General features: G+C 35.2%; 1 protein-coding gene across 5 annotated transcripts in view; it reads right to left on the bottom strand.

Moving 5' to 3' along the window:
* Nucleotides 1-25857, bottom strand: part of LOC136833121 (sodium channel protein 1 brain-like) — a 564124-nt gene that overhangs the window by 78287 nt on the left and 459980 nt on the right. For all 5 annotated transcript variants that reach the window (XM_067094770.1, XM_067094772.1, XM_067094774.1 and 2 more), the window contains 3 exons: nt 12780-12982; nt 9923-10195; nt 731-950 (listed from right to left, as the gene is read on the bottom strand). In XM_067094770.1, the coding sequence (XP_066950871.1) occupies nt 731-950; nt 9923-10195; nt 12780-12982 (696 nt within the window). The remainder of the gene's footprint in view (nt 1-730; nt 951-9922; nt 10196-12779; nt 12983-25857) is intronic.

Here is a 25857-nt window from a genome sequence, read left to right as displayed (position 1 = left end):
GGCTTACCTGTAACACATGAATACCTATCACACAATACACCCAGCTGTACACAACGCACTGTATTTGTTCCATTAACTAAAGTTCAAACTATTTAAACAGGAGGCAAATACAAAATCTGCAATATTTAACATTCTGCCCAGAATTACTTCTATATAACAGGGGCGTGGCTACTATGAACAAGGAGTTCAGGAAAAGGTTCCCTTGTCTATAGGAAAAAGGACTGGGGATAGAGGGTAGACCTCTTGGGAAGTCTAAATACAGTGTATCTTATATACATATGAAGGGTTACGGTAACTAAGAAAAATTTAAGCCATTACAAGACTGAATGACACTCCATTTAACAATACTTGACAAATAACATAATCAAATACAGGCTCTAGGCACTGGGAGGGACTAGGGGGCCCACCGAACACTTTATGCTAATAAAATACCTCCCATTCTCGGTGGACCACCACGCCCCTGTAGACTAAATTCAATGACACACTGGTCAATCAACAAAGAACACCAATCATCACACAATAATAATAATGGTAATTATGGTAATAATAATAAGAGTAATTATTTATGATACAACTGCTATTGTACAACTGCTCACACACAACACATATCAAATCCACCAATACATCACTGCCTCAGATACAAATGAATCTGAAAATCTTGCAATGGTTTAATATACTGAACTATTACCACACACACACATACTCACACACAAAAATAATAAAAACTCACCCTTTTAAATTCCTCAGTTTCTTCCACATGACCTAAGACATGTTTAGTAAGGGCATGAAGAATATCTAAGCAGTGGATCTTGTCCCCTTTTGCAATAGGCAGGTCAAAGGAAACAAGAGCAACTGTGTTGGGTTTGGGAATCCCGAATGGGGCATCAAGACTAGCTATGAAGTCAGAGAGTTGTGAAAAATTAATGAACTGAGTTGCATGTGGATCGTACCTGTTGAAAGAGAGGAAACAACGATGTAGCATTAGCATTTGAGATTTTCAGTACATTACAAAATTATCATTAACGGATAAACAAAAGATGAAAAACGCAACCTCAGAAATCATGAGCCATAACCGGATAAAATGGAAATCTAAATCCGCACCCAAGAACTATAAGAAAAGAATACTGTATAGTCTGGTAAACCAATTACTTCAAGTATTTTTTTTTTAGAGCAGAATGTAAAATTTTGAATTGCTAATAAATACAGCATATATCTCATTACATTTGATGAATACCATTGACTAGTATATTTACTAATATAAAACAGAATCCTAATTAAAAGCGCAGTTACTTCCAGACATAACGACTTGACGTCTTCTCGACAGTAGCCTTAAGTTTAGAGCAAACCTACCACATAGGGTGAAATACCCACTGCAATAAAAACTATAAAAGGTTAAAAATTTACTACAGGCCAGATGCCATTTTTCAACTTGTTGCTTATTGCTGCATGCTTGATATGCTAACAATACATAATAAAAAAAAATTATGGTAAAACATCTCCAAAGACATCTCTACACATACATCCACTTGTTGAAGTGGCCTTAGTAAAATTCATAATATAACAATGGCAAAATGATATATAGAAACTACTTTCCTCGCTTTTTCTGAATGTCAGTTACGCAATGATTTAAGTATAGTGAATTTGCGAAATACCAAATGCTATTTTAATTTGTCATGTCAAAGAAAGGAATGTACAATGAAAACTCTTAGCATGTAATCACATGACGAAATATGTTCCTAGTATTTTTGAAAAATATAATTATTTTGAAAACCATCACTGTAATACTTCAGCTAATCCCATTATCTACGATGTCTGTCTGCTATTGTAATAAATTACATCAAGACGACTAGGGAATTGAATCTAGTAGCAAAGATGAATAGTTCCATAATGGATTCTAAAACTATATTTTTCTTCCTTAAAATTAACTGCGTCCCCTTCCAGTCTGCTACAGACAAAAAACTGTTTCTGATGGGTTCGTTACCATGTTGGGGCCTTAGGATTTATAGGCATCCACTAAAGGAATAGAAACCTGCATGGTTACGACATGGGGAAAATAGTATTTGTATCTTCACAAACTCATTACTTATATAGCCCACATTTGTGGTCAGCTAATCACCTAGACAATACAATTCCTTTGAAAAAGAGACAGAAGACATTTGCTTCTGCTGTGCTTTTGAGTATTATACAATTTCTTTCCATCAAAAGTTTGCCTTCTTTCCCCCTGGTCCAGGTATTTTATCTTTCTTGAATGACAGCTCCTCAAAGCCTCCTACCAAAGTTGTTACAAAGGCTATATAAAAGTAACATGTTTATGGTGAAACAACTATAAGATTTTAGAAATAAGATTATCTTTTTTAAATGCAAACTCATTCCATGTACGATAAGCGTTCTCCTTTTATTCCCTCTGTTTCTAAGCGAGTGGATCATACAAAACAAGAAATAATCCAGTTTTCCACCAATAAAGATTCTCATCTTTTTCCTTCTTAGAAAGGATTGTCTCTGAATTTGCTAACATGCACCAAATGCTATTTCAAAGTAATGAACATGAATTTGAAGCATTAATATTGTTTTTAAAAATCTATATTTGTGCATATCATGATTAATGAACCAATTTTGATAATAATTTGTTATTTCATGGACAGTACAACTTACCTTACTTCTAGTAACATTTTTCTTATATGTTGGTTTTGCGGTATTTTCACTGATTATTTCATTATTGAATTTTGTATTGAATGATTGTAACTTTGTCATTCTTCCACATTCTGTTGTGAAATCATTCTATTTTTGTAGTTAATTAGACTATCCAATTGGATATCTTTTTCTGATTACTGTACCTGGCTATATAATTTTTTCTTATGAGTGCAGCATGATGTGCACAGTCTAGAGGTCCCCTCTTAAGGAAACACTGTGGCTGCGAACAGCCTTGGCAAGAAGAATAATGCTCTTGCCTAAGATCAGCCTCTCCTTCCTTGCAAATGTAAAGTTGTGCTTCACCTCTTTTTAAGCTCATAACAGACTTCTCCAGAAGGCTTACCTAGCAGAAGCCCCTGCACCTAATACATTCGTAAATTCCAAACGAACCTGGTAATACGAGTACTAAGTGTTATACATGGAGCCTATCTGATCACAGTTTCAGAGACATCTACAAAAGTACTCCTCTTTACAGGTACCAAAGATATCACTAAGTTACACAGGCCATCTTAGGAACTACCTCTAACTATCAAATCTAAACTTGTTCTGCCTTTGATGCAACACTGGCACATTTATTAGTTAACTTCTATGCAGGAATTATGCTTTTGGTCATAATTTTTCTCATGTGAAGAGCACTGGGGACATGACTGACAATCATCGTTCGGTAGAGGTTGGATAGTTCTTTCAGGTTTGCAACCTTGAAGTTGATAAGTTAGCGGCATGTCTTCAAGAGGAGTTTACTATCAAGGAAACAGACTCAATATATCTTTCATTTATCGCCATCTTTAACATGAGACAATTCCCCCTGTTGCAAGGAATAGCCACACAACAGTTTGCCATGATGTAGCTCTCATTCTAAGTCAAAGAGGAAGAGTGTCTTTGCTTTACCCAGCCAGAATATTTTCTCCAGGAGAAACATTTTCCTCTTTCCTTGCCCACAGGGCACTTCATGATGCGGGTAGCTCCCTCAGAATCTCTAAGAGAAATGATAGCAAATCGACAGACCATTCTGCCTGCAGCCACATAGGAACTAGTACCAGGGTTATTCAAAGGTTTGAGGTGATAAACATTTCGTTGATTGTCTTTTGAAGGAGACTGAAGGTTGGGAATGCATAAACATCCAGATTGTCCCTGGGATGTTGGAATGCATCTTCCATCACCACCCATGGATTTGGAATTGGAGAGCAAAAGACTGGAAGTTTTTTTAGTCTGGCTGGAAACAGATCTAAGAGAACAGGATCCCATATCTGAACATCTTTTTAGTTAATAAAGGATGAAGAGATCACTCTGTACCTGCCACCTGACCTTGGTGGCTATGCTGCTCTGCTAACACTTTGTGGTTGCTTGGAATGCACCTGGCTGTTTTACTGAGCTTAGAGCTGCCCATTTATGAATCATCACAGCTAGATGGCAGAGAGGCAGGGACATTGTTCCAACCTGTTTTCTGATTTAGGACACTGCTATGATGTTGTTGCTCATCAGCATCACAGGGTGATCTTTAACCTGTTCCAAAAAGTAGCTCTAGCCATGCAGATCACATCTCCAAAATGTTGGTGTGCAAGGGGGCTAGAGCTTCCTTCCACCACCCCAAGACAAATTCCCCTCTCAAGTGAGCCACCATCCCCTCTTTGAGGGATGGGGGAGAGGAAAATAGAAAAACCCTTTCTAGAAGTTTGTCAGTTAACCATCAGAGCAGTTCTTCCCTCACTTCCTGGTTCAACAGAACAAGATGGAAGGAAGAATGAAGAAAAACCATTTCAGTTGTCACCGAGGAGACTGAAGATGACATTACCTTGAGGTACAAGCTTCTCTAGAGACAAACCGTGACCAAGAATAAACTGCAAAAACTAAACTAGGTGCTCCTGTTGAGAGAGAAAGTTGCTACTTCCTCAACTTGATTATGCAGAAATCTATTGGAAATTACTTCATCTTGACTGAGTCCAGAAACATACCCAGATACTTTTTCCGTTTTTTGGTACTGAGGTTGCATTTCTTCCAATTTATCATGATGCAAAGGTCCAGAACCCGATCCTTGTCTTGAATCAGATGCTGACATGAGGCTAGCATTAACCAATTGTCGAGATACCTCTAGATACATAGCCCTTGAATGGGTCCAGTCCAAAACCAAATTGAACACTTTCATGAAAATTTGGAGCTGTAGACATTCCAAAACAAAGTGCTTTGAATTAGAGGCCCATTCCTATGCAAATGAAAAGTATAAATTTCGGAGAATCCACAGGAAAGGTCATCTGAAAGTATGCATCATGAAGATTTATTGACATTTTCCCTCTCTGACAGAAGATAATTAAGAAAAGGCGGGTTTCCATCTTAAATTAAGCCTGCTGAACCAACTTGTTCAAGAAGGAAAGGTCAATTACTGGCCTTCATTCTCTGGTCTTTCTCCATTAGAAATAACTGGCTGTAGAGGCCTATAGATGGTCGGTTCACTATCTATACAGCACCTTTCTCCAACTTGACTCTTACCTGCCCTGCCAAAGTGAGGTTTTCTAGGACTGTGAATGGTAAGAAGGGAAAAGAATAGGATTGATTAAGAGAGGAGGACAGCAACCCTTGAATGGTATTCTGTCACTGTCTTGAAGTACAAACAAAAGCCACGGCTCCACCCCTACCTGTTGCCACTTGGACCAAGCATGAGAAAAGCAACTCCTACCGGTGGTAGTGGAGGATGGGGATTGCCATTCTCAGTGGGAGTTGCCTCTCTCCTTGATTTTCCCTCCTAGATGAGGAAGGGAAAATTCGCTGCCAACAATTAACCATAACAATTCACCACCGAACATATCCATTGTCAAACAAATCATCGCCAAGTAATTCATTACCAAAAACAGGGAAAGAAAGAAGTTTGTATGCATGTGTGTGTGTGTGTCTGTGTGTGTGTGGTAAATGTATTTTCTGATATTTTGCTAAAGATACAAATATACTGAAGCAAAACAGTGAAACGAAGATAAATTTCACTTATTTCATAAAAAATACAAATATACTGGATAGAAAGAGTAAAGTCAAAGTAAATTTCAGAAAAATAAAAATTAAAAAAATGTAAAATAAACATTTTGAAAAAACATACTGACATATGAAAAAATAAGTAAAGGATGTTATGAGACACTCCATGCAAGTAGTCAAAGTCGTTTGGATCATATTTCTCAAAAAAGCCTCTGAGTTTGTTGGGATTATCATAATACTTTTTCTATTTAGCAGGTTTCTTACCAATATATACTGCTCAACTCTTACTTTATTTAATATTTGTTATTACTTTATTTGATATTTGTTATTACTTTATTTGATATTTGTTATTTTTTAATGCAATTAACAAATTTCCATCAGTTGGGATGGCATACAGTCATCTATTCCTCAGATGCTCAGTGCCAGACTTCCACAGAATTGTTTATTTAAGGCAAGTCATGCAACACCAGGTCATAAACATTCCAGATTTCTTGCCGTTTCAACAATGGCAACATCTGCAACAAGGTTACGATTACTCAGTCTTAATGATTTGTTTCCAACTGTAGTCACTTGGGCTGGACTTTACTTCACTTTAATTTTTCATTTGTTTTTCTTTGTAATTTGTATTAAAGAATTGTGTCAATACACAATTTTCCCCCCATTATCAGTCTGAATAAACTGAAGATCCATTTCCAAAGAAGGGCTTATTAATATTTTATTGAAATGAATAAACCAAGGGGCTATTTCAAGAGAATCTCCCTTGCTAATGTTCCTATGCCAAATTATTAACTGTTTAGGGTGAGTTATATTGACACTAAAATCAGAGTGAAAGACTGTTAGACTATTTGCATTAATAAATTATACTAATGGAAAAGTGTTAGCGATGGAATGCTTGACAGTGGTTTGTTTGATGGTGATTATATCTGGTGATGAATTGTTGATGGTGAATTGTTAGTGGTGAATTTTCTGGATACGCTCTTCTAGGCGGGGCTGAAACGGGAGGATGAAAGAGCTGGGAGGGATGAATTGACTGGGAAGCCTCATCATCCTTCTTAGATGTAGAAGTCTGCATAGAAAGTCTTGGTTTTAAATATAGCTTTCCTTGTTGTAAGAGAAGAAGGCCTTGATGGAGGATGAAAGGGCTGGGAGGAATGAAATGACTGGGAAGCCTCATCACCCTTCTTAGATGCAGAAGCTTGCATAGAATGTCTTGGTTTAAATACAGATTTCCTTGTTGTAGTGGCGGAGGAGGACCTTAATGGATCAATATTTATGACCTGAGGACTTATCAGAAGGTTTAAAAATCAGTCTGGTTGAGGACAGAATCTCTAGAATCCTCTCTTAACTCAATTGCTGTATGAAAACAATTCTTAGGAAACAATAGTGAGGAACTGATCACTAGACTATTTTGAAGGGCAAGCAAATGGTCATTAGAAATTTTCCTGGAAAGAGGGTAGAGAACCTTCTTTTCCCTACAAAGCATAATGTTTATCCACTGGTTTGAGCACTGATAAGCAAGAAAAGTGAAAGCCCTTCCTCCAGACACCAAAAACCTCCCAAACAGTCTTCTTTTCTGAAGTTGCAAGACCTGTCACTAAAAATTCTGTCAACAGTTTCAATCAAAGATCCATCCATGAAACTGCTTGAATGGCAGACATAGCAATACATTCTAAGACATTTGTTTCCGTGGAATTGAAAGCTACATCTTCCTGACGAAGTCTCTAGAGGGGTAAGTCATAAGTTAGTTGACAAACTGATGAATCTAACTGAAGAGAAATAGACTCTGTTGTATGAATTCTGTCTTGACAACAATTGGAGAAGGAGTTTGCATGACCTTCTGGAGGCAAGAGAGTACCATGTCTGGAAACAAAGTTGTTCTCCTCCACATGGTGTGTCAACTGCGACCAAGGGGGATTTACCGACTGATGCACCTATAGCCAACTCCATAGATGAGACTGCAGGCAGACAAACAGCTTAGGTTGCCCTCCCTAGATTACAACACTCATGAATGAATACAATAATCTCCTGAAAATGTTATTCTAACTCAGTCAGCAGAGGTCCTGGAGGTGAAGGATCTTTCAAAGGAGTAGGTTCTAAGGAATGAAAAGACATTTCTTCAGCTGAAGATATAATTCTCGAGGACCCAGACCCTTAACACACTAATCTTCTCTGGAAGAGCCAAGCAAGCATTTTGCAGTGGGAGCACAACGAGATGTCGAATCCGAGATATTCCTTTAGCCATTATCCCTGTTCAAACTTGTATTCAAATAGATGAGCTGACTGACTGAGCATTGATTCCTGGCTCTCCACTGGAGGGTGAGGAGAAACTCAAGCATGGGAGATAGAAGGGACTGAGATCTGTCTCACAAGTGAATACTCTATGAAAGCAAGTGACTAGGAAGCCAGATCACCTCTTCCCACCTACAGAAGGGGGTTTGAGGGAGAGCATGAGTGTCCTCTCTACTGGAACCTCTCATGTACTGGATAGTAATGGTACCTACCCCAACTCCTCAAGGAGTGTGGTGGAGAGGGGTGAGAAGGCTCCCCCTGTACCCTGTCCTGAGATCAAGCACAAGAAGAGAGAGAGAGAGAGAGAGAGGGTGTTCACAAGACAGGGAATGAGCTCCGCCTACAACCACTGGAGTGAGTATAAGAACGATGTCTACATGATGACATGTCTTGAGGATCTTCTATCATGGCAACCCTTCTTGGACCTCCTACAAAAACTTTTAGATTTATCTTTCCTCCTCGTCCCTTTGTGTGAGCAACCAGAGCATTGTGAAGAGGAAGGTGATAATGATAATCAAGATGATGACGAAGGAGAGGAAAAACTCTCCTCTTCTCCTTATCACAAAGTACACTTGGTGTTCAATAGCTAAAACTTGTAGAGGAAAGTACCAAGGAGGCAGGCTCATTCAGAGGAAGATCAGCTTAAAGGGCAACTTCAAGTGATTATTCATGCTGTTAGGTAACTGTGGCTGTTGGACAGTCCATAGACTCAGCAGGAGCCTCACCATCAACAGGATACCAATCCATATGATTTGAGGGGTGAGAGTTCTTTGTTCTTTTTCTCCATCAAACGACCAAGAAAAGCAGGGAAGGGTGGGTTACCTGAAACATTCAGTTTAGGCCAAATTTTCTTAAGGTAATCAAAAGAAGATAAATCATCACTTTTATCAGAGGAGGAAGACGTCACAGAGGGAACATCAACCCCAGACAAAGAATGGCATAATTTCGAAGATTGGGAGAGAGCTGTGCCTAAAAACACAAGAAGCACTCTTGAAAAAGAAGATGATGAAAGAAAGGATCCTGCAGACTCTGCTGACATCATTGGTGGAGTAAAACTCCCCAAAGAAGAAGGTAAATGACTCTTGTCCTTCCTCATCCTCTTGCTAAGCCTTTCGTACTAAGGAGAAACCCAATTTGCACATTCTTCACACCGGAAAATGGGACACAGACCTTGACATTGAAAACACATGTAGGAGCCATGAAGAAGCCACAAGGTCACCCCAGACCCTCACATCTATGTAGATCTTGTTTATTCTCCTCGAGAGAAAAATACAGCAACAGGGACAACAAAACTAAACAGAATATAATGCAAACAAAAAACAACCAGGATAACAAAGAAACAAAGGAATATAAAGTTACTATGTTCACCCGAAGGAGAGGTGAAAGCAGTAGTACTTTACGTAATGTGGTTGAAAAATCATGTGATGTCTTGCACGCTGAGTGCTTTCCTGGAATCTCTACTTTCTCACTAGCACCACCATAGGGCTAACCTTGTTGCTATGTTCGTTTACCCGTTCTGCTTTGCACAAGAGATATTTGGCACTTGAAAGGCATCAGTTTTATTTCCCTTGAAGCAAACATAACCCTCGGTCTCTAGGGCACATAGTAAATTTCCAAGACTTATTTCAGGAAAAAAATAGTGTCTCTGATGCCGGGGATATGGTATATCTCGGTAAAATTTGCCGTCCAAAAAAATTAGTCTTAACTCAAAACAGAATGTCAACAAAAAGCAATCTTGCACATCTAAAATAAATTTATACATATCAATTTACATCATCTGCTTGAGAAATTATAAAAAAAATTCAACTAAAAGGTGTTAAATAAGAACTAGAAATGCATTAAAATTATTGATATCTAACCCTAAGAACACAATTCCAGTAGCACTTCAACATTTGGAATGACTTCTATTACTTCAAATACCATTCAAACCAAGATTTAACCAAAATTTTACAAGAAATATTTTGTGATACAGGACTTTACTTACTTAGACCATCTGACATAGAACATCTCCAGATCATCCTCCACAATACCAATCTCTTCTTCTTTATGAGCTTGATTGAAGTTCTCAAGGATGACTGCAATGTACATGTTGATGACAATCATGAAGTTGATGATAATAAATGAGACAAAAAATACAATGGCAATGATGGGATGACCACAGTTTCCATTGGGCTGATTCAAATAAGTTAAGTCACATTCTGGTGGCTGGGACATTAGAGGATCTAACACATCATTCCAGCCCGCGGAGGTGATGAGCCTGAAAAGAGAGTATTCCTATGTAAGATTTTCCCACATAAAAGTAATAAATATGTTTAAATTGCACTCAAAACATTCAAATACAACAAAATGACTGTTAATTCAAATACAACAAAATGACTGTATATATATATAAATATATATATATATATATATATATATATATATATATATATATATATATATATATATATATATATATATATATATATATATATATATATAAGTAATGCCCCAGTCCTCGACCGTCTCAAAACTCGACATAATCAGATTGTGACGCAAAATGGCGAGTAAATTTTGTATCAGAGCTCGAACAAAAAACCGGAATCCGACCCGATGAACCATACGATTTTTGTAAATAAAGTGTTTCGTGTTTCAGTCAGTCGGCGCTAGTTAGCGTTGTTCCCGCACATCGTTTAAACCCTGCTCAGCTGTGCTTCAAGTGTTTTGATCTATTCCCTTAGTTTTTGTGGCTTTTTGTACTGTATTTTGATAAAACACATGGGTCACATGAAATACAATACGGTATTGTGAGAGTAATATATGCACTGTACGGTATTCCAGTAGACTCTGTGCGAAATTTACCATAAATACTACTGTACATAAACAATGTTTGTGTTACTGTGACGGCCACCGGGGCGGCGCTATAGTTTGTTTACATCCACTCATGGCAAATGGCTGAAAGGAAAACTGCCAGTGTATCATAAGCAAGTTTTCGTAAGCTTGTGATAACAGACATATTTCGGCTTGTTTTCAATGTTTTATTGATCTACTGTAATAATTAGGATTGTTTTTCAATGATTTATTATTAGCAACAATTTTTGTGGCTACCCAGCACTGTACAGTACCTAACCTAGCCTACAGCGCTCGGTCTCTTCTAAAACATTTGTTGATACTTGCAACAAACCCCTTCGCTGTCTTAGATCCGCGTTCCCAATAGAATGGACGGCAAGAGGTCTCCTATCAGTAATACGGCCGCACTGGATGTAAGGAAGATTTTTTATGCAGTATACATTTAAGAATAAAAAATGCATCTAATAAGGTATGTTATTTAACTCTGAACTTATTCAGTTGTAATTTATGTGTAATGTTTTGTATAAAAAGGCAAGTTTAGGGTATTAGCTGGTGGTTGAGAATGGATTAATCTGTTTTCAGTTATTTCTTACGGAAAAAATTTACTCGGATCTCAACTGAATTGCATATATATATAAATTGCATATATGTATATGTATATATATGTATATATATGCATACATATATCTATCTATCTATCTATCTATCTATCTATCTATCTATCTATCTATCTATCTATCTATATATATATATATATATATATATATATATATATATATATATATATATATATATATGTCCATACATATATATGTCCATTCCCACATCAAACGGTAATAAGCATTGAAGCAAAAATTTGTCGCAAATAACACTCCAGGTTTTTGTACAGTGTTCCTCAGTGCGTATGAAACAGGAAAATAAAAAAAAGTGTTAAATTTAAGATTTGAAATTATATCAATATTAACATTTAAAAAATTCAAAATTCTGAACGTGATTTATGATTTTTATCAAAATTTTTATGCATGCTCTTGCTTTGGGTTTCAGTAAGGGTTATTTTGCTATTTTGGTACTACTCTCAGCACTTATAAAGCAAGAAAAACTTCAAGAATGTTAAAGCATATAACACGAGAAGAGCCGTTGACAGATGTCACTACAAAGTGTTTTCAGTTTACCATATAACTGGGAGCTTTCTTTAAAAAAAGTCCAGCGTTAGGTCAAGAAATTAGAAAGTTAGAAAATATAAAATTCTATGTAATTTCACAAAATACCTGTGCACCTTTTGTTCTTGATTCAGTAAACCTTGACGCTGGAGAATCAGTTCTAACACCTTTGTTGGCAGCACATCTTTTTACTGCCTCCTTCATTTTCTTTTCATTGCTACTTATCCAAATAAGTAAAGCATTGAGTGGTTGCCTGTTCCAATAGCTTTTGCACAAAAAATCTGACACATGGGGACGGTAAGTAACGGAACCTACTTTCATCATTCTCAGGCTACAGATCCATTTCAGAAAAAGTACTCCATGGGAGTGTCTATATAAAAAAATAGTTACTTTATGTTAGTTTGGCTAGTATACGCTGATTTTAATGATCACTGTGAGTATGGAACACTGGCTCAAAGAATGATCCACACTTTCACGTGTAATTTGGATACCCATAACATATAGAATTTCACACGCATGTTTTAAAAAAAAGGAGCCAATAAAAGTGAAGTAACTTACAGGAACTTTTCAGGATATTTAAAAATTCAGTCTGTAGAGTAAATAGAGAAATTATGGGAACTTATTCATAAGTACAGTTCTTCAGGAAAAAGATAAATTCATAATTATATTAGAATTGCGACAATATATTGTCAACATAACCCCATTTAATATACAATAGCTAATCTCAAAAAACTATGAATTGTATTTGAAAATTTACGAAAACCCATAAGAAAATTGAAAGCATGCTTCCAAATGATAAAATTCAATAATATATTAAAGACGTATTTATAGATTAAAGAAATTAAAACCCACCTGAAGAGCAACATCATACTGCTGCCAAAGGTCTCAAAGTTGACAAGGTCATCAAGAGCACCTTTTCGCTGTACGTGACCAAATACAGCCATGCCAATGATTGCGTAGATGAAGGTAATGAGAAACAGCAACGCACCAATGTTGAACAATGCAGGAAGAGAAACGATGAGGGCGAACAGTAGCTTCCGTATTCCCTTAGCAGCCTGGAAAATCATTGGTAGGATGCTCAGTATAAAATTCATAAGATTATTAGCTGTCTGGGCATCCAACGAAAAGGTGGCACTGGATTTAACCCAGAAAAATACACCATACTAGAGAAAAAACTTCCACAAAAAAAATTACTACATTTTTCCAACCAGAATAAATAAGAGGAGTGCCAAAAATTAAACTTGTTCAGACAGGACATATATATGATAAGTATTTTAAATAAAAAAAATACTTAAAATATGTCACCAATACAGAATTCATACAATCAATTATAAAAAAAAATATTTCATAGGACCACAGATGTAAATGGTAATTTCAAAACACATATGATACCAAACTACTATTTTAACAATAATAAATATCTATTCTTACAATAATGGAGAATTAGTTGAAAGACATTAAGACGTTTAACAGAATTAATTCGCATTCCTAACAGCTACTCTAGTGGGCATCCCCTTAGAGTAAAAACCTATAAAACTGAATATCTATTAACTCTGACTACACAGCTATAATAGACACAGAAATGGAAGACATAACTTACGTTTTCTGGTTGATAAGTGAATACTGTAGAATTAGTTATACATACTGATTGACAAAATACACATGCAAAACTTCCACTTCAAAGCTACAATCTTGCCTTGCAATAATAATAATAATAATGATGATGATAATAATAATAATAATAATAATAATAATAATAATAATAATGATAATAATAATAATAATAATAATAATAATAATAATAATAATAATAATAATAATACCAAAATACATAAATACAACAACAACAACAATAATAATAATAATAATAATAATAATAATAATAATAATAATAATAATAATAATACTGAAAGACCATAATGAAAAATGCCAAAATACTTGAATATAATATAATAATAATAATAATAATAATAATAATAATAATAATAATAATAATAATAATAATAATAATAATAATAATAGTGTGCTATTAGAAACAGCGCACATAGTGAGAAAAGTGATGGACTCCTAAGGAGGCAGGATGCAACCCGGAACTCCACGCTATAAATATCACCCAGTCAAATAGGATGACTGAGAAAAAAAAAATAATAATAATACACGAATAAACTTTGCAAGAAAGACTGTAGTTTGGAAAGAGCTTTGTTTGGTATTTTGAGGGCTATATTTCATCAAGAATTTCAAAAAGTTAAACATTCATTTAGTAATTTATGAGCTATAAAAGCTGATTACAGTAATTTTAACTCCAGCATAGGCATTTAAAATGATAAAATCTTCACTTCTCACTGTCACATATTCAGGTGTTTCGAGATCTAATTGAGTGCTGGAGTCAGCATTATAGTGAAATATAGCTTTGATATATTTACTGGGAAATGTAGAAGGTAACACAAAAAGCGGAGCTAATATGTATGTAGGGCGCTTATGAAGTGTGCTGTAAACTACTTAAACATTTGGCTTGCGGCAGACTTTCAGTGGAAAAAAAAGATGAAAAAACACTATTACAATATCGATTTGGTAAAGAAGTGTAGATCAAACCAAAGCAAGGCAAGTTCAGTTTACAAGACATACCATTTATATCGCTCATTCTTATCTATGACTGCTCTATTTATTTAGACAAAATTCTTCTTAGGTTAAGGAATCACTATGAAGTACTGTATATAAAAAATATGCATACTATGCATCTGGCCTTTATTTATCCAATGAGACTGATCTCCTCTCTACATTTACTTTTCTATTTAGGTTATATCCATGCACAGTTTTACTGATGAACTGACTGAATAAGAAACTCTTTTAAGGTTACAGTTTGTGCTTTAACTGTGTACATTCTGTGATCATCCAAAAATACCTTAGGCCTCAGCCAAAATATTCTTGGACCAATACTGGATGTTTCTCTGCCCATTTGGAGGTGTTAAAAATATTTATAAAAATTTTTAACAAAGCATTAACATGATTTAAAGGTGAAGGATGTCAAATAGCTATGAATTTAAAACCTTAATCTACATCATCTAAGACTTTGTTTCACAACTAAGCACAACGGCTACAAAACACAATCCGTCTGGGCGTGCTCTTGGACCAATCCAAGAAAAGTACAATACAGTACAATATAAGTAAAAATATGGGAGTTGCAGAGTGGAAGGTGCAATATTGCAAGTGGTTAATGACGTTAATATATAAGGGCTACCTGACCGAAGAAGGAGTTTCGGCCGTTCACCGTCGGCTGTTGGGAATAAGGAGGTTAAAATGGAGGTTCCAATTCTGCTCTCGAAATGCTTTTTTTTCTTGCAACTCACGAGCCTTGGTGAAACCATTTGCAAATTTTAAGACATTTTCATCCAAAAATAGTACATCTTTTAAACCTTAGACAATCCACAAGTGGTTACTTTTAAATTATATTTCTGAAGAGTACATCTTTACATAATTGTAAAAACCTGAAGGTAGTATTTATACTATATGGAATATTTACATAGTTACCGAACACTGTAGAAAACTTATTAGTACCTGCAGAAGCATCGTATGCAGTAAATTGGTCAAGATAATTAAGCTTTATAACACAAAACTAGTTTTATCATTCAAACCTTTCAGTCATATATATGCTCATACTCGTGGTTTTGACTGTTCCCAGACGTAACAGAATTTTGTCTTACATATAGAAGAATTATAATAGCATTTTTCGCTTAGTCTACAAATGAAGCTACAAAACTAGCGGGTTTTGTGCTAAAAACAAGTCTGTTTCAACATAACTGCATCAATCATAAATTTACATGAATTTTAAGTGTCAGGGCATCCGTAGGATACAGGAGAGAACCTGAGCACCAAGGTTCTTGATATTCAGAGAGTTGTTCATAAGACAGATGGGGGTTCCTGCAAAGAGGAAATGAGCTGGGGTAATGTGGACAGAACTGTCAACAGCACTGCACTCTCAAAAAGTAAGAAAAGTGACTGATAGATACCTAAGGATTTAGATGGGATCTGCTGTAAGACTACCACTTTTCTTCTTATTAGTCAAAAGACAGTTGAGTCTGGGGACATTCGAGACCACAAACCTGAGTATATGCATGACTGACGTGGTTGAGATGCAACAAACAACTTTTATGGAATATTCTGAAGGTAAATACTGCCATTTACAAAGGGAAATTCAGTCCTTTTGTTTTCCACAATCATCTGAATATAGCACAGAGATTTACCATCCAAGTAACTAATAAGAAACAAAAATCACTTACATCATATAACTTTATACTAGAATATCTGGAAAGCCTCCCATGGCATTAAAGATGACTGATTATTGGGAAGGCTTTTGTAACTATTTAAATACTAAAAGAGTTTTACCAGGTAGCAATGCAGCTGGCAGGAAATTCTAACAGTACAATCATTTGCTTCACTTCCTGGGAAAAATTTCTATTACTGTTCTACTTTTGGACTGGCTGGTAGTTATTTTCATCTTATTTTATTATGGCTTGCTAACCAATTAACTTTCGTTTAGTTTCTTGGACATCCCTGATGGCATGAATAGAATGATTAATGTGAAAAATTTCTCCAGTCATTTGAAAAGCATATAGCTTGCAATAGCAAAATGTGAAATATTTAATGAAAAACAAGTACAGGATATAAAAATTAAAGGACTAACTGACAATATAGAGGTTATGAGATACATCCTAAAAAGAAACCAATCAAATAAACTAAAATATCCAAAGCCAAGTAAGAGCCTCATGGTACCTTGAAGACAAAACCAGAAAGTTTATGCATCTAACACAAAAGTTTGCTACATAACCGTAATTCACTCATGGAACACGAAATGAAAGCAAAGGATGAACTTGCAATTTGTAATATCCAAAGTGTAAGGAGTAAATACTCTGACATATAGTTATTCCTTCCAGTATAACTTAGGCTTTCTTGATTACCATAGCTTATGTGGGTGACAATTATCGTCCTTCATTAATCCAAACAACTTTCAAAGTAGAGCCTGGAATTGATGGTAAGTTTGGTATTACAGTCCATCTATTAATACGTAAACAGCAATATGTACCATTTTGGATATCTCAAGATCTGCAAATGGTTTACCCAAACTATGCAATGTATATTCAACACAATACTACTGTTAACATATTTTTAACAATAATGGACTTAACACAAGGTAGGTAATGTAGGATCCATTATAATAAACAAAACATATACAATACATATTTTACCACATAATGAAACTGTTTCAAACAGGAAAGGGTTGAACTAAAGATACATGTGTTTATTGCATAAAAAATACCACACCTAGCCTGACAAACAACAATAATCTTTCATGATGCCAGAAGAATAAAACGATAATGCACAGAGGAACTAATGATTCTAATTACAGCCATTCGGGGGAAGAAGCAAAGTGTATCTACCGTATGGTTGGAAGCCTGATTCTGAATTTAATGTATATTCATTGTAAAAAATTCCTTTCACTCAAGAATCACACTGAAAAGCTGCACTTTGGTCACTGAAAAGTTTCTTACTGATGCATGTTCATTCATTTCATCAAAGAAGTGCGCACTGCAAGGTCCCGTGAAAAATAAAGTCTAACACAATACAATAGATGACAAGTTACCAAAACAACCCAAGCAGTTATAACTGAAAAAGTAAGGGAAATAGATGAAAGTTAGAGGGGTTTGGATGGTTTGAACAAATATACATCAATAACACTGAATAATCAATGTTCAAGTGGCAATCTTATTAGCTAGATATATTCAAGAAGACATTACTCAGATCCTGGTTAGAAGAAGCTGCTCTCTAAAACCACAGTCAATCAAACAGAGAGCCATATCAAATGATACTTGGAAAACCATGACACTGAATACAAAGGAGAATTCCTAAACAAGATGAAAAAAGGCAGTTAATTCCTTTTTGAGAAATCACGAATATCGAAAAGATTCCTAATTCTACATTCACAGATTCTCAATGGGGATATCAGGGACCTGAAATCGTAAAAAGGCAGTAAACTATTAGCAAAGAAAAAATGTTTACAGGCGCATAAAAAACGTCTGTATGCCGTTACTGAAAAGCTCTTGCATTTACCGCATTACAGCCGCTGCTTAAAACATGTGCTAAATTCATCTACAAAATTTGTATTTACCGCAATACAGCACTTGCTTAAAACATGAAAACACTGTCATTAGAACAACATGGAAATATTTCAAATGCACAATGACGACAGAATTCAATCTGATGGAGAGATGATAAGAGAATAATCTATCAATTCAGTAGCTTATCAGAGCTAGATGTCAAAAGACAAAAGACAAAAACAAAAATGGTATCGAAGGTAGAAATGTGTGGTCAGACATCAAAACTGATCCTTAATTCAAGAAGATATGCACTCTGACAACAGAAAGAAATATACACTGCCTTTTAGTCTCATGGTCTTATTCATCGGAAAAAATTAAGACACAATAAATTCTTAAAATCATCAAATGTCACATTGCAATTTTAATACCAGCTGCTAAGGGGCACTATATAAAACTGCACTAGTATGTACATGTATATACAAAATTTCTTGATTCAAATGAAATATTGCACTTTCAAAGTAACTTTTAAATGTGAGTTTGTTGTTTCAAAATGGTTTCTTTGTTAAAAGCAACTGGTGCTTATTTGCCCATAAATGAAGGTTTTGCCGATTTAGCACCTGTTTCTTATTAGGCTGAGGCTGAATAAGTAAAACAGCTTCTTAGAGGTTGGACTGAGTGCCATCCTTCAAATACATTCCGTGGATGGCTGGCAGATACATACAGACCTGTTTTCAGGCCAGTATTGCTCCTTCCCAAATGCACTGTTTCATTTTCTTTTAGTTTACTCTGTGCAGTTTACAGAACTACAGTATCGTACATTTCCAGAACAATTCTACTTATTTGTGGTATACACTAATTTCCAGAATAATTCTACTCATTTGCAGTGTGCACTTAGTTTCCATACAATTTGCTTTAAGCAATGCATTTTTCTTTCGTGAGGGGTTGACTACAAAATTAATATGCTAAATGTTAATTTTTGAAGGAGGAGTAAGGAAAAGTGAAAAATTTATTCTGTATTGCTCAGTTAGTATAACAAGGGCTGTATTGCTACTGTTGGGGAATTATGAGGAGTGACAGTTTAGTTTTAATGAAATGGTGAAGGATATATTTATTAAATACTGTCGGTGGGGAAAATAGTATATATTGTCACAGATCCAGAGGTTCCGACAAAAAACCCCCTGTATATTCATATGCCACATGACTTAAATAACTATTAAATCTCTTGTATTTAAGCAGTCACAACCTGAACACAGAATTTAGGACAGGCATGTATGTAGGGGAATAACTCTTTTTTGAGAAGCTCTGCCTCTGTAAAACTGCTGGTAAATCTTTTGGTAAATGGCTGTTTCATTTGAAATAAATTCAATATAAGTATCTATAGGTCAAGTGCTGTATTAATTTTTGACAGGTTACCATAAACAAAGTAAGTGCCTGCAGTACTGAGCAGGCACCACTGCTACAGGAATGGTACTGGAGTACCTGACAGCAGTCATAAACAACTAGGGTAAAAATGCATTCAAAACTGTAATGGCACGAGAGAGAGAGAGAGAGAGAGAGAGAGAGAGAGAGAGAGAGAGAGAGAGAGAGAGAGAGAGAGAGAGGCTAATGAATAAATATATCCTTACAAAAATAAATTCCATCAGAGTGGACAAGAATATCTACTTCTCCACATACCCAAATTAACCATGCAACACAAATCAAACTTGAGATTTTTACAGAATCATAAGTGCATCATACATAACCAGATAAAGAGAACCAGTCAAAGAATACGAAAAAATATAGAATTAGATTTAAAAGTAAATAAAAGATTTTGGATAAAAACAACATGCAAAATTATCAAAAGCACATGAAGGATAAACAGACTTGAAATAAAAGGTATAAATTAAATTTCAGTAATGCACACATGAACGAATTCCAACACAATATTCATAAGAGAATCAAATACAAGAATATTTTGGATGTTGTGCTGAAAAAACCTAAAAAAATCTTCACAAAACCAACAGAAAGTTTTTCCATAGCCGTCTGGCTCAGTGGTCTAGGGCATGACCTGACCTTTGGATTTTTAAAATAAAATCCCTCACCAAATTTTATCATGTAAGTATTTCATGTAATGGCTACTTCCTCAGTCAACTTGAACAAATACTAAATATACAAAGGGTAACACACATACTGTATATCAAAATAAATCCATCTAATTCTAATAATTCCTATCTAAGTAAAATAGAAAAGTGCAAGAGACAGAACTGCTGAAAAGGTAGTAGTGACTGCTTTCTTCCTTTCATTTGGTAACCAACGTTATTAATGAGTTTCAAGGGATATCTATTGTAATTAATTTAATTTTGAAATACATCCTGACAAAGTTTGCTTGACAATGGAAGCTGCTTGCTGGTAAACATTAGTAATTAAAAGTGATGAGGTTACTTTCTAAGCATTTCTCTTACTGAATTGCCAGTTACTATGTTTCCCTTATGTTCAAAATTAATTCAGTATTGCCATGTTCTCATGTTAAATGGCCTAAGTCAAATGCTGCTTGATGGTCACGAAAAGCCTTTCTCATGTAATTACTGGTAATAGCATCTACTTAACGTACATAAAAGTGATTTAATATTGAAGTGCCATAAATTAGTTTTTGACAGGACTAACTGTTGGAATCCTCTTTGCTGAATATTCGTTTTTGTAACAGATCAGATCGATATCAGATTTATACATACTGTAGACATAACTCTCCCATCTTCCTTTTCACACATTTCCCTTGCAGAACTACTGTATATTGTTAAACAAATCATAAGCCATTGTTACTTACAGATTACATTATTTAGTATACAGTACTGTATACTGAATTAGATGGATTTCGGAAAAACATGAAGTGAGAGTTTTTACTGAAAACAGTAAGAGGCATACGAGTTCTTATTGATCAAAACCAAACAGTGGCAAAGTAAATATTAAATGTAGTGAAATTACGATTTCATCACCAAAAGACTAGATTACAGTGTCTATTGAAGAAGCAGCCAAATTATTAACGAAAAAATCTTTATGGGATAGGGTCAAGCCCACCTTTTTTTTAGCTTCATTGGCTAACTATTAAAGAAAGAACTGAATGCAAAATGTGCTTTTTGACATACAGTGAGACAATGACAGAAAGCAGATAAGTAAAAGCCCTCCTACAGAAATATGCCACTGAAAGCAGAGGCACGCTAAACAGGAGCACAGAGAAGTATAGGTTAATGACACAAGTATGCAACAAAGAAATCTTAAAAAGATCCTTTGAATACGTGGTAAACTGGTTGCCCAAAGAACTAAAATAATCTAAAAAATAATGCACTATATAATTATGTATTAAAATCAGTTATGAAATTGAAGAATTAGTTATTCAAGAAAACCATAAACTGTAACTGACAAATAAATGAGGCCACCAGTTGGACCAAACGGGGGCCTCCAGAGGTAAATAAGAAGGATGATGATGGACTAATGCAAAAACATATCGATGAATGAGTAAACAGCTTAACTAAACATTACTACTCAAGGTGTGTGTGTGTGTGTGCAAGTTAGGGCATTTAACACACTTCCCCATCACCTCTCTTTAGCAACACTACAGCCTTCTTTTGACCTTCTCTCCAGACTTTCCCCTCCAACATCTTTTTGCACTGAAATGGATCACTCCTATTTTCCTTCTTTGTATTCATTCATGCAAAATTTTCTTTGAAATTCAACAATAATTCATCCCAAATGAAATCGTTTCCTACTTACAGTGTTATCAGTGTAATCAGAATATGCCCTATTCAGAACTTCTATATTTGTTATTCTTTGATACCAGCATATCCCGAGGATTAAGCAACGGTAATGCGAGCAATTAAATATCTAGAGCTAATGCCCCTCTGTGCCATAATGCAAGCAAAACAGCACACAAGCATTGTAAATGTTGACCTACGTTTTTATTGTGAGCGTTATGCTGACACGTTACATGAAAAAGCCATAACATTTACACAAATAACAACCGAAAGACTTAAAATCTATATTACATAGCTAAAACAAAATTAAGAGCACAGTGAGATACGATACGATCATTACCCACAAGTAAACAGAAGATGGTACTACTTAAAAGTTATCAGTGTACTGGAATACTAAAAAAAGAAAAATGAACAATGATTGAAGATGTAACGATTATTTTACTTCTGCCCAATGTGAAAAAACAGTTATGACCTGATGGAAAATGTCTGTGGATAGCTAACCTCTTATTTCTTATTGTTAATTCCAATACTCATTCAAAGGCTTCCAAGGTACACCAGCAAAAGTGTAAAGCCCATATTCCCGATAAGGCAAATAACATAAGATATAAGCAAGACAAAACTAATCAATGTTTAAATGTGGGTTCAATTTGGCAGGATGTACAATGCACAAAAATGCTGCAAGGACAAGGCTTACAAAATCAATAAGCTAAATTGAGTGCCATATGGAAGCTAAACCTCATAATAATGCACTGGCAAAATGAAAACATACTTAAGGAAAATAATACAAAGACCTCTTCTATTGGATACTGAACTTATGCCAGATTCAACAAAACTAAATAAAAAGAAAACATAAAGGATATGTTTTTTCACCCTGTGTATGGTATTCAGCCTTCCTTACATTACCCATGAAATACTGATCTGTGATTACTTGTGATAAACTCTAAGGAAGAAACAGTCTCTATGAAAGGATGTATCTAATCTTGTCTGTAAATTGCTCAGCAAAGAACAAAGTATTTACAATTTTCCTAGGCAATATGCTTTTCTTTGTCTTCCTTTTTGAGTTACTTAAAAATCCTCATTTACTGATGTTTACTCAACCGCTAAATAAGGTGGCAGCAAAGCTCCTCGGGAAATTGCAATTTTGTACTGTAAAATGGGCAGTTTAAGAACTGTAGTGGATCATTCCATTTATCATCCCATTATCTGTACATATATTTGGGTCCTGAAGCACTCAATAACCACTTCTTTCAATTCTGTTTTGCCAAATTAATTGGGATATCTCTAACTCTTTTTGCAGATATAAGGCTCAAAATAAGTGGATGCACGGAAAACATTTTTTTTATTGGAAGGGATGCAGAACTAATCTGAGATAGTATTTACTAGTATTTTTTATTTTATTAGTCAGTGTTTAAGACTGCTCAGTAGTGAGAATAAAGATGGCCATTCTCAGTAACAGGTTACCAACTGCCTCTGGGATCAACATGGGGTTAAGATACTAGCTGTTGTTCTAGAGTTGCTATCTTGGTCTGATTTGAAGCCTACAACTGCTACTTTTACCTTTAAGGTTTAGTAGGTGTCTCATTTATGGAAGAATATGTTATACAGGCTGGAGAACAGATTTCCTTCCTCAGTCAAAAAGTCTATCTTGGGATCAAAGATGACAGCATAATTGAATTATATGATCATCTTATTTCTAAATAGCTGTACATTATCTAAAAAACACTCTTAATACCTGTGATAAGGAAACTAGAATGATGCTGGGAAAGTTAAGTCCTGCATGGACAATCAATAGCCAAAGAAAAAGCAGAAATGAGAGCAGCAGCAGCAGCAGCAGCAGCAGCTACCTAATGGCCAAAGTCTGTATAAAATGTTATTATATGGCCTTAGTATGGAGCAGCAAATTGATATAAAAAAATAAATAAACTACAGATAGGAAAACAACTTTTTAATACGCAGCTGTAAAATAGTCTTTGGTTGATTAACAAGAATGAAAAATTCTAAACTTTAGGAGATGAAAGCTGAATTTACATATGATTTGTTGTCTTTCAGGTAATAAATGATAAGACACGAGTGATAGCGAAACAGAGGACACAGGAATGTGAGGAATATGTAAGATTTACTCTTTTAGTGGAACTATATACGATTAAAAACCGAAAATCTGGGATCACAAAAAAATCCTTTGCACAGCTATAAAATCCTGAATTAGTAGAATTAACTTAGGAGTCTCCAAATTTCCAGCATAGCAATATTATTTCTGTAATGGATAGTGAAAGGGAGATCAGAATTAAAAAAGATGCTTCGTTCTCACTAGATGCCTGTTAACAAGTATAACTTAGTGAGAGAGATATGCCATACTGATAAGTTATACGGGAGCTACTAAGCATAAACTAGTGAAAACTAAATGTAATAATGTACTGACAAGAAAGATATTTGAAGATTAAGCATTCAAACAAAATAAGAACTAAGGTGCGAGTTTTGGGCCTGAGATGAAGATTTAGTGTTCTCAGTTATGAGATATAATAAGTGGATAAAACCATTAACTCATCCCATTTTTATGATAAGGGTACTGCAATCAATTCGTCAAAGTAAAGCGTTGCTTGTTAGATTACCATCATGTACGAGTGTAGGCAGGTATAGTTGCAGCAAACTCCCCTCATATATACTGTAGAACTTCCAACATTTCCATGTAGGAGCTACTGGTAATAGAATGTCTTGCATAGTTTACTATAATCAGCATTAAAGGGTCTTTGCAGAATTCCTTTGGCCCTACCTGCATTGCTTTCTTTGGCTGAGTTTAGATTAAGTTAGCATTATGCCAGTTTGGGCCCTTAACCAAAGGTGGCCCATAAGTGTGGTAAGAGTTTGAAAGTTACCATGAGATCGTTCTTCAAATTGGAATGCATCCAGCTACTCTCAGTCTTCTCAATTCACAATTTTTCTCTTTCTTATCTTTTGAGTCTTCATCCTTCATTCTGCAACCTCTCGATTCATTTGTATTTTTCACATATTTTGAGGCTACATCCTCCATTCCTTATCCTCTCAATTCATTTTTTCTCTTTTTTATCTTTAGAGGCTTCATCCTTCATTCTCCACCCTCTCAATTAATTTTTATTTTTCTTTTCTTTTGAGGCTTTATCCTCCATTCTCCACCCTCTCAATTAATTTTTTTCTTTCCTAACTTTTGAGGCTTCATGCTCCATTCCCTACCCTCTCTATTCATTCTTCTCTTTCTTATCTTTTAAGGTCACATCCTGTATTCTCCACCCTCTCAATTCATGTTTCTCTTTCTTATCTTTTGAGGCTTCATCCTCTATTCCCACAACTCTCAATTCATTTTTTCTTTTTTATTTTTTGAGGCTACATCCTCCATTCTCTGCTCTCTCATTTCATTATACTCTTTTTTATCTTTTGAGGCTGCATCCTCCATTCTCCACCCTCTCAATTAATTTTTCTCTTTCTTATCTTTTTAGGCTTCATCCTCCATTCTCCATCCTCTCAGTTCATTTTTCTATTTTATTTCTTATCTTCTGAGGCTACATCCTCCATTCTCTACCTCTCAATTCATTTTCCTTTTCTTATCTTTTGAAGCTTCATCCTCCATCCTCCACCCCCTCAATTCATTTTTCTCTTCTTTATCTTTTGAGGCTTCATCCTACTTCCTCAATTCATTTTCACCCTCTTATCTTTTGGGGTAACACCCTTAATTCTCCACCCTCTCAATGTTTCTATTTTTTATCTTGTAGAGGCTAGTCTTTCTAATGGTGTCTAAAATTGTAACTTCTTTTGAAGCTTGCAAGGGCTGTTGTTGAATCTTCTTCGTTGAATGGTGAGACAACTCAACCACTGAGTTACTTGCTGGAACTGTGATTCCCATGGGGTCTTTCCTTTAGCACATGTTTTCAAGAACTTTGCTGGCAGTTTGGTATTAAAAACAACACTACACTTCTGGTAATCTTTTTAGGATTCCTACTACTTTGAATATTTTGTGATTTGTTCACCTAAGAAAGTTTTACTTTCGTGTACTGGATAGGATGATGAAGATTGCTCATACACTGTACTATTATACTAAAATTCCATGGAACTAAAGCTTTGCTTCCGAACAACTTTTCC

The sequence above is a fragment of the Macrobrachium rosenbergii genome, chromosome 51 (assembly GCF_040412425.1).
Source record: "Macrobrachium rosenbergii isolate ZJJX-2024 chromosome 51, ASM4041242v1, whole genome shotgun sequence".
Lineage (NCBI taxonomy): Eukaryota > Metazoa > Arthropoda > Malacostraca > Decapoda > Palaemonidae > Macrobrachium > Macrobrachium rosenbergii.
This window is presented reverse-complemented; position numbering and strand designations above follow the sequence as displayed.